This window comes from Portunus trituberculatus, chromosome 28, assembly GCF_017591435.1.
Source record: "Portunus trituberculatus isolate SZX2019 chromosome 28, ASM1759143v1, whole genome shotgun sequence".
NCBI classification, from domain to species: Eukaryota; Metazoa; Arthropoda; class Malacostraca; order Decapoda; family Portunidae; genus Portunus; species Portunus trituberculatus.
The window spans coordinates 10,918,556-10,929,424 of NC_059282.1; the positions used below are offsets into that span (position 1 = coordinate 10,918,556).

At 42.7% G+C, this 10,869-nt stretch overlaps 1 protein-coding gene across 1 annotated transcript in view; it reads right to left on the reverse strand.

Annotated features, from left to right (window-relative positions):
- Nucleotides 1-10,414, reverse strand: part of LOC123510356 (extensin-1-like) — a 44,989-nt gene extending 34,575 nt beyond the window's left edge. Inside the window, exons 1-3 of the mRNA XM_045265432.1 lie at nt 10,356-10,414; nt 10,086-10,098; nt 6,882-7,608 (exon numbers count right to left, since the gene is read on the reverse strand). Of these exons, the coding sequence (XP_045121367.1) occupies nt 6,882-7,608; nt 10,086-10,098; nt 10,356-10,414 (799 nt within the window). The remainder of the gene's footprint in view (nt 1-6,881; nt 7,609-10,085; nt 10,099-10,355) is intronic.
- Nucleotides 10,415-10,869: the final 455 nt, after the last annotated feature.

The following is a 10,869-nucleotide window of genomic DNA, read 5'->3' on the forward strand; positions in this document are numbered from 1 at the left end:
CCCCTGTTTAATAAGACTCGCATTTTCAAACACTTCTGCGTTTCACCTCCACTATTTGAAAAGCCTTTATTAAAATGGACCCAAGCTTTTTAATGTTTTTTTTTCGGTTCTAGAGGCAGAGTGACAAGATTTCTGCATTATTAACTGTAGAAACACTCTCGAAAACCATGCTAGTTATTTCTGTAGCCTTGGAAAATAGTCGTTTCTGAGTAAGGATTTATTACGGTTATGGAAAAACACTCTTGGAAACCCCGCTAGTTATCTCTTTGGCCTTGGAAAACAGTCGAGAGAGCAAAACGTTTCTGAATGAGGATGTTTTTACGGTTCTAGAGAAAGTGTGATGAGATTTCTGCATTATTAACTTTAGAAACACTCTTGGAAACCCCGCTAGTCATCTGTGTGGCCTTGGAAAAGTCGTGGTGAGAGACCAAAGCGTTTCTGAATATAGGCCTTTATTTGAATGGTGATATCTGTAGCGAGTGTGTCTTCCAGTCTTCCAGTCACCGCCTCTCTAATGTTTCCTAATGGTAAACAGTTCTGGATGGAAAGTAACATTGATCTGCTAAATTCCTCATACGTATTTGGGTTTGTACGAGATGTATTAATGGTATTGGTTTGCTCTCTCTCTCTCTCTCTCTCTCTCTCTCTCTCTCTCTTTGTAAGCCGGATTATGTTGATGAAACGCAGAATCAACGTGACTGATGAAAGCCAATTGTGTCATCCAGAGAGAGAGAGAGAGAGAGAGAGAGAGAGAGAGAGAGAGAGAGAGAGAGAGAGAGAGAGAGAGAGAGAGAGAGAGAGAGAGAGAGAGAGAGAGAGAGAGAGAGAGAGAGAGAGAGAGAGAGAGTAGTAGTAGTAGTAGTAGTAGTAGTAGTAGTAGTAGTAGTAGTAGTAGTAGTAGTAGAAGTAAGAGAAGCAGACACATAAACATCACGCCTTCCCTTCCCTTCCCTTCCCTTCCCCTTCCTCTCCCATCACCCCTTCCTCTCTCTCTCTCTCTCTCTCTCTCTCTCTCTCTCTCTCTCTCTCTCTCTCTCCGTGGCAGTCAGCTCGGCCGGGTTGGAATACTGAATGAAGATAAGTTTGGCGTTGCATTAACATTACAATGGAGGTTATTAGCACAGTTTTCATCGAGTGGCAAGGCAAACAGCGCACGACACGCGGCGCTTAATGCACGACACTGGTACTGCGTTATTAGGGGAAACAATGCTACCGTGCACACTCTAAAGGTTATTTCTGGTGTTGATTTAAAATTGGAAACTGTAGCTCGGTTTTTGGAACACTGCTTCACCTCTCATATTTCAAAAGGGTTTATTTAAATTCACACGAGTTTTTTAAGGTGTTTTTGTGGTTCTAAAGGCAGAGTGATAAGATTTGTGCCCTTGAAAATAGTAATGGTGAAAGAACAAAGCGTTTTTAAAATAGTGAAGACTGTGGCCATTAATCTTCTGACCTTCATAGATTCTTTCTTTTTCAATAAAATGGTGTTATGGTGCACAAATTTCAAGGTAAAAAATGCGTCCCAGAACTGAAGGAGTCAATGTATTTAAAAATAGCCACGTTTTTAATCAACAATTCTCTCAAAACATGACAAAAAGACAAAAAAATAATGAAATCTCTTACCAACCCACACATTTCTTGACTCCTTCCTTGAGTGAGTGTTTTGCATCAAGCTGGTTATTTTGAGCAAAGTTAGCGAGGTTAGCGTAATGAGGGAATAATAAGCCGATCCGTGGCCAGGTGAGTGCCAGGTTGTAATTACACGCCACACTAATTATAACAAAGGCAGGTTAATGGAGGCGTGTGTTAATTAGCTGTCCTCAATGAAACTCACCTCAGGGACGTAATGCTGCTCTACTCCTGCTTACTTGAAAACACACCATCCCCTCACCCTCCCTTCCCCCCCCCATTTCACTCCTCACTCACGCACTCCATTCACCAACCACGCACTCACTCACTCACGCACTCACTCACTCATTCACTCACACATCGGATATCTAACTTCTCATTCTCACTTGTAAACACGAGATAAAAAATGCACACACACACTCACGCACTCACTCAGTCACTCATTCATTCACACGCACTCAACGGATAAAAGTACATACTCACTCACTCATTCACGCACTCACGCACTCACCCACTCACCCCACGCACTCACTAACTTATTCACTCATATACACACGCACACAACGGACATCATACTTATTCCCTTACTCACGCACTTACTTATTCACGCACGCACTCACTTTTCACACACACACACACACACACACACACACACACACACACACACACACACACACACACACACACACTCACAAACTTCTCATTCTCATATCAAGACATAAGATTAATAGATACACTCACACACACACAGACACACAGACATACAAACACACAGACATACAAACACACAGACATACAGACGCACAGACACACAATTGACTCATTTCGAAAAGGATACACATGGAAAGATAAATATAGACACCCTCACTCACTCTCACTCTCTCACTCACTCACAAACAAACACAGGATATGAAACTTGACTCATTTCTATATAAGAGATATTCAAATGAACACATACACACACACACACACACTACGTAGCTTCACTTTCCTTCTAGATAACTTCAACTCATGTCTTTTATTCCTCCTCCTCCTCCTCCTCCTCCTCCTCCTCCTCCTCCTCCTCCTCCTCCTCCTCCTCCTCCTCCTCCTGCTCCTCCAAGTAATCGCAGCCATCACAGTGCATAAAGGCAAGGCAAACAACTTCCCCGCGCTCTCTTTTCACCTCCAAGCAGCAAACACCCTCTTGTCTGCTGGGAATCCACGACTAAAAAGCATCAGAGAGAGAGAGAGAGAGAGAGAGAGAGAGAGAGAGAGAGAGAGAGAGAGAGAGCGCTGACATTATCCAGTTCTTGCGGAATTGAAATGTTAGAATGAGATGAGCCTCGCTTAAAGGAGAGAGAGAGAGAGAGAGAGAGAGAGAGAGAGAGAGAGAGAGAGAGAGAGAGAGAGAGAGAGAGAGAGAGAGAGAGAGAGAGAGTGTGTGTTGAGGGATCGAGTGTAGGATGGCCTGAAAGGAACAAAAGGCTGCAGAAACAAAGGATACTCTGGGAAAGGATGGAAGGATGGAAGGAAGGAAGGAAGGAAGGATACTAGCCAGGACAAAACAAGGACACATCTTTCTGGGCCTGGCGACGAGATGGCGGGGGTCTCTCTCTCTCTCTCTCTCTCTCTCTCTCTCTCTCTCTCTCTTTCTGGCTTTTCCTTTCCTTTCTTTCATCAATTTTTCTCTGTCTGTCATTCGCTTTTTGCCTTCCTTTCATCCTTCTTTATTTTTTTTCTCTCTAAATTTTGTCTTTTCCTTTCTTTTGTCTGTCTGTCTGTCTGTCTGTCCGTCTTTGGTTGAAACTCCTTCCATTCCTTCTTTTCTTCCTTTGCCAAATACGTTTTCCTTTCTCTTTCTCCTCTTCCTTCGTAGTTTCTTCTCTTTTTTTATTTTTTATTTCCTTTCTTTCTCTGAGTTATTTATCGGCCATATCTTTCCTTCCCTCCCTTCATTTACTGTCCATTCTCTCTCTTTAGTCTGTCTCTCTTTCTCATATTTTCTGCCATCTCTTTCACACACACACACACACACACACACACACACACACACACACACACTCTCTCTCTCTCTCTCTCTCTCTCTCTCTAGCAACATACAAACACGGGGCTAAAGTCACCAAGCAGTGCAAAGCAGGTACCAAATATGACCCTAACTACCACCACCACCACCACCACCACCACCACCACCACAACTGCCACCACCACCATCACTGTCCTCTGTTGTTATTATTCGTTGCAACATCCCAGCGGTTACGAGTGAGTGAGTCCGTGTGTGTGTGTGTGTGTGTGTGTGTGTGTGTGTGTGTGTGTGTGTGTGTGTGTATTCAGGTACCGTTTTTGTTCGGGTGGTTGGTCGGAGTACGTAAAATTTGAGTGTTTATGGGAGAAATGGGTACATACGTGTGCTTTATATTGAACACATGTTGTAGGTGTGATAGATCATTGAAGCTATTTATTTATGCTTTACTGTTCTTACTAATAATTTCCACCTCCCTCTCCCTCTCCCTCCCTCCCTGTCTCTCTGATAAAAATGAGAGTAAACAAAGCTCCTCTGTATATAACTAATTAGACATTCCGCGCCAGCACTCGATAAAAAATTACAGTATTCGTCCCTACACATTTTCCCTCCTCGCTACGTAATTAACAACAAAAAGTAGATAAATAAACATGTAAACAACACTTGGGAGTACAATTAAGATGCAGGAAAATAAAATGCAGTGGATATTTCAGGAGAGTATAATATTGTAGCACGCTTTGTCTCTAACACAGTATTCTGGAACGCTCTCATCTGCATCTCCACTACTTTAAAGGGGTCTAGTTGAAATTCTCCTTGGCCTTAACCCCTTCAGTACTACGACGCGTTTCCATATTAATTCTGCTTACAATCTGGCAATTCTATACAGCTTCAGAAACTTATGTGGGGATTGCAATAGTGTAGACTGTGGCCATTAATCTTGTGACTTCCATAGACCCTTCCTAATGTCAATAAAATCGTCTAATTACACCCAAAACTCATGGTAAAAATGTGTCTCAGTGCTAAAGAGGTTAAACAGTATTCTGAAACACTCTTATCTGCATGTCCACTACTTTCAAAACGCTCCAGTTGAACGTTTCCATGGCTTTAACCCCTTCAATGCTATGACGCGTTTCCATATTCATTCTGCTTACTGTCTGGCAAATTCATACAGCTTCAGAAACTTATGTGGGGATTAAAATAATGAAGACTCTGGCTATTAATCTCTTCAGTATCATGACTTACTATTTGGTGATTTTATATAGCTTCAGAAACTTATGTGGGGATTAAAATAGTGTAGTTTCTGACCATTAATCTTGTGACCTCCATAGATCCTTCCTTATGTATATAAAAACGTCAAATCGTACTCAAAAGAAGAAAAGCGTCCCATTACTGAATTAGTTATGGATGCTTTCATGGTTCTAGAAATGGATTAGGTTAGGTTAGGTTAGGTACTGGGACGTATTTTTACCTTGAGTTTTGGGTGTCATTAGACGATCTTATTGACATTAGGAAGAGTTTATGGAGGTCAGAATATTAATGGCCACAGTCTTCACTATTTTAATCCCCACATGAGTTTTTGAAGCTGGTTAAAATCACCACATAGTAAAGCAGAATAATTATGGAAACGTCCTGGTACTGAAGGGATTAACTCACCTTTGCGTCCTTAACAGGTGCAACACTCTTGACAAGCCGGCTATTCATCAGGGTGGCCTCTAAAAATACTCATGGTGAAGTGACGCGGGTTTTTAAGGGCGTTTTTATCGTGACACGGATTTTAAGGGTGTTTTTATGGTTCTAGTAACATATTAAGCGGGTAAACACTCTTGAGAACCCTGCTAATCTTCACGGCGGTCTTTGAAAATAGCCTTAATCAAATGACACGGTTTTTAGAGTGTTTCTGTGGTTGTAGTGATAGATAGACGAGGTTTTGACATTGCTAACAGGAGAAACACTCTTGATAACCACGCAAATCATCTGTGAGAGAGTCAAACGTCTCTCTCTCTCTCTCTCTCTCTCTCTCTCTCTCTCTCTTTGGTGGTGGTGGCAGATGACGTGTGTGTGTGTGTGTGTGTGTGTGTGTGTGTGTGTGTGTGTGTGTGTGTGTGTGTGTGTGTGTGTGTCTTCTTGCACTCCTATAATTACAAATGTCATCAAATTTTTGTTACGTGTACATATTTTTGACTGACACCACGGAGTAATAAATGAAGCAGATCAAGCAAATCAATCAATCTCTCTCTCTCTCTCTCTCTCTCTCTCTCTCTCTCTGTGTGTGTGTGTGTGTGTGTGTGTGTGTGTGTGTGTGTGTGTGTGTGTGTGTGTGTGTGTGTGTGTGTGTGTGTGTGTGTGTGTATAAGTAAGTAAGTAAGTAAGTAATAATTTATTGGTGACAAAGGTAAATTGGAATACTAAAATACATAGTAAGAAGTCACAGCAACAGTCCGTCGAGCAAAAGCTCCCTGACGGACGGTTAAAAACACATACTAACAATGCTGTGGTAAACGGCAGTCACCTACTAACTTAAGATTATTATAAGAAAATATAATGTGAAAAAAATACTTCAACTAAAGTTTGCCTATAATCTCCACACTTACCAAAAGGAACATATTGTCATAAAAGAGCAAATTGCTTAATAAAAAGCACATACACTATTTCACAAAAAAATCCCAATTAACTAATAGCAAAATAGTATAACTACTACTTAGAGTGTACTTGTTAAACAAAACTTTACATTTTTTTTCACTCATACTAAATTATAATTACAAAACAATACATAGTTAAGACAATAATACATTAGTAAATAGTAACCGAATAAGAATTATATTAGAAGAATATAAGCTAAACATTTTGTTGTTGAAGCAAATAATTTTTCATTTCTTTTTAAATTTGAATTTACTAGCAGATGTTAATAGATTCTTCTTGTCCACCGGCAAAACATTGAATAATTTTGGGCCAGAACTTAACACACAATGGCTGAATAAAGTGGTTCTGGGATACAGGGCAAATAAGATTGAAATTATTACTTCTTGTGTTGATGATATTATTGACTAACTTAAATACATTATTTTGGCTATGTGTGTGTGTGTGTGTGTGTGTGTGTGTGTGTGTGTGTGTGTGTGTGTGTGTGTGTGTGTGTGTGTGTGTGATCCGAACACTTTTCCCAGTGGAGACAGGAGGTAATTCTTCTCTTATGAATACTGTTTGAACATTAGCGTGAGTCGAACCCCGCGGGAATGCTAGTAATACAACGCACGTGGATTGGTGAAGTGATGTACTGGTGAACTGGGCTTTTCATGCTCATTTTTGTTACTGCTGTTTCTGATGGTGATAATGGTGCTCTTTCTTCTACTGATACTCATACTAATATTATTTTTTTCATGTGGATTGGTGAACTGGTGACTGATGAACTGGTGAACTGGTGAAATGTTGGACTGGTGAACTGGTGAACTGGTGAACTGGTGAATTGGTGACTGGTGAACTGGTGAAATTTTGGACTGGTAAACTGGTGAAACATTGAACTGGTGAACTGGTGAACTGGTGAACTGGTGAAATGTTGGACTGGTGAACTGGTGAACTGGTGAAATGGTGAACTGGTGAACTGGTGAACTGGTGAACTGGTGAACTGGTGAACTGGTGAACTGGTGAACTGGTGGACTGGTGAACTGGTGAACTAGTGAAATATTGGACTGGTGAACTGGTGAACGGGTGAACTGGTGAACTGGTGAACTGGTGAACTGGTGAACTGGTGAACTGGTGAACTGGTGAACTGGTGAACTGGTGAACTGGTGAACTGGTGAACTGGTGAAATGTTGGACTGGTGGACTGGTGAACTGGTGAACTGGTGAATTGGTGACTAGTGAACTGGTGACTGGTGAACTGGTGAACTGGTGAACTGGTGAACTGGTGAAATGTTGAACTGGTGAAATGTTGGACTGGTGAAATGTTGGACTGGTGAACTGCTGAAATGTTGAACTAGTGAACTGGTGAAACATTGAACTGGTGAACTGGTGAACTGGTGAACTGGTACTGCTATTGCTATTACTTTTTCTTTTCTTTTCCTTCCTCTTTTCTTTTTTTTTCACGCTTCTCTGAATAGAAAATTTAAAATACATGAAATCCGAACTCCCAGAAGCAACTAAAGCTCAGCCACTTATCCTCCTCCTCCTCCTCTTCCTCCTCCTCCTCCTTTTCTTCCGCAAATCCCCCAATAAGGAGAATTTGGTGGGCGTGCAGTTCGGTTCAATGGTCACCGCGAGGCCCTTCAGGTCTGGCAAAATAAGTCTGGTTACGATAAATTCTCAGCAAACAACGCCATTGCTTGATATTGGCGAGGTAAGGCACCATTAAACCCGCGTTATTCCGGGATTACCGATAACACCACGTATATATACCTCTCTTTCTCTCTCTCTCTCTCTCTCTCTCTCTCTCTCTCTCTCTCTCTGTTTCTGTCTGTCTGGGTGCCTGTTTGTATGTTTGTCTGTGTGTTTGTCTGTCTGTCTGTTTGTCTGTCTTTCTGTCTGTCTGTCTGTCTCTCAATCTCTCTCTCTCTCTCTCTCTCTCTCTAGCTGTATTGATAGCGAGAGAAAGAGAGAGAGAGAGAGAGAGAGAGAGAGAGAGAGAGAGAGAGAGAGAGAGAGAGAGAGAGAGAGAGAGAGAGAGAGTCATGCTATTCTCTCACTGTTCAAGATTTCAGTACAAGATCATTTTCAAAGTCATTTTCATCTCCACTGCAAAGAAAAGAATGAAAAACACACACAAAAAAATGTAATAATGATACGCAGACTCTGAATACATCAACAGCCTTCTTAAGCCTCCTCCTCCTCCTCCTCCTCCTCCTCCTCCTCCTCCTCCTCCTCCTCCTCCTCCTCCTCCTCCTCCTCCTCCGCCTCCTCCTCCTCCTCCCTCTCTTCTTTTCTCACACACATTATCGCCTTCAGACAGCGAGAAGCGTAATCACAAACACACACACACACACACACACACACACACACACACACACACACACACACACGTTGAAGTGAGAGAAAAATATATTAAAAAAGTCAAATTTTACCCCGAGTACAAATTTGGTTTCTTCCCTCAGGCAAAAATCCCTTTATCAAACTTCCAACTCCTCCTCCTCCTCCTCCTCCTCCTCCTCTTTCTTCTCTCGCTCCTCCCCCCCCTCCTCCTCCTCCTCCTCCTCCTCCTCCTCCTCTTTTTATCCTCGTCCTAATTTTCTCTGCTTCCTGTGTTCAGCAGAGAGAGAGAGAGAGAGAGAGAGAGAGAGAGAGAGAGAGAGAGAGAGAGAGAGAGAGAGAGAGAGAGAGAGAGAGAGAGACAAGGTGGTGGTGGTGGTGGTGGTGGTGGTGGTGGTGGTGGTGAAATATTGAAGTCATTCCAGTTCTTTTCTCCTTTTTTGAAGTGCATAAGAGGTGCGGCCATTTAAGAGCGCGGAGATAAGGGTAAAAGGCTGCCACTGAGATGGATATTTGGTGTGGTGGAGTCTTTTTGCTCGCCACATAGATAATAATGACTGCTGCTTATATTTATACAAGCCTCAGTGCTCTCTCTCTCTCTCTCTCTCTCTCTCTCTCTCTCTGTCAGGGTAGAGTAGCAGAAGGCTCTTGCCCATCCACTAACCGTTCCTTCCTTTCCTCTTCGTCGAGACAGAGTACCAGATGGCTTTTAAAAATAACATTATGTGGATGGAAAGCAAGGAATAGACAAATTTGAACCAGGGACTGCCACGTGTAGGCTTGGTGGTTATAATGCTAGGCGGTGTGTCAGTAGTTCTCTGGTAGAAAGTTAATCAGTACATGTAACTCGAGCCAACGGTGAGAGAAGCGGTGACAGGCTCCTTGGCTCGTATTCTCAAAGCAAGGAATAGACATATTTGACCCAGGAACTGCCACACGTAGGCTAGGCGGTGTGTCAGTAACTCGATGGTAGAAAGTTAATCAGTACATGTAACTCAAGGTAACGGTGAGAAAAGTGGTGATAAGCTCCTTGGCTCGTATTCTCAAACATTTCTTTGCTTCTCCGCCACTATTTTAAAAGGCTTTATCTAAACTGACACGGGTTTTTTTAAGGTGATTTTATACTTCAAGAGGGAGATTGACAAGATTTCTATATTATTAACTGGAGAAACACTCTTGAAAACACCGCTAGTCATCCCTGTGGCCTTGGAAAATAGTCGTGATGAAAGAGCAAAGAGTTTCTGAATACGGACCAGAGAGAGAGAGAGAGAGAGAGGGTGTTGATGCGAAGGTGGAAGGTATATATATCATTACTGTGCTGCTTCAAAATTCCTCTTCACGTTCTCAAAGGCAATGAAAGCAGCGACAGGTGGCAGGTGACATGTGACAGGTGGTATAAAAGGTGACAGGTCTTCAAACATTATCATTGGTAAGCGTGAGTGTGTTGGTTGGTTCGTGTGTTGGTTCATTAAGGTGTGAATTGGTAAGATGATACTAACCTGTGTCACTTCCCTGCTTGTGGAAGATATCTCATTAAAACCTCACTAGCAACTCCTCTCCTCTCCTCTCCCCTTCTCCCCTCTCTCTCCTCTCTCCTCTCCCTTCCTACCGCCTCCAGTGACCAGTTAACTCCTATACCAGTACCCTGCCACCAATCACCCCCTCTCAACCACTCCTCTCCTGGCAACGGTTGCTTCCCCTCCACATAGCTTACACTCCTCCCCATCTCCCTCTTCCTTCTCCTCCTCCTGCTGCTCCTCCTTCCCGACCATCCAGCCAGGCAATGACCCTCCACTTCCACCTTGCAAGTAACTCTCCACTCCATCATGGTTACACAAAAACCTTTCTAGGATTACCTTCTCCTGATCCATCACTGCAGTCTTGCCTCACGCACCGCTAACCTTACACAGTGACGCGCGATGGTTAGCGGGGCAGAAAACCCTTCAAAACTTGGATATCTAGAGAGAGAGAGAGAGAGAGAGAGAAAGTGTGTGTGTGTGTGTGTAAACTAAACTATTTTGGCTTAAGATTATAGCACTTAACGTTACCTACCTTCTTGCATGTTTACTAATGCTAACTAACACTTCGAGTAAAAGACACGATAGTACAGCAGAAGAGTTCCCCCCACCCACCCCTCTCCAACGAATCCATCACTGCGTTAAATGCTTCAGTTTGCAACGGCGTGGAAAGTGAAGGAGGAGGAACAGGAGAGTGAGAGAAAGAGAGAGAGAGAAGAAGCAGAGGAGATGGAGGAATACGAGGGAAAAGGTAGGTAAGAAACAG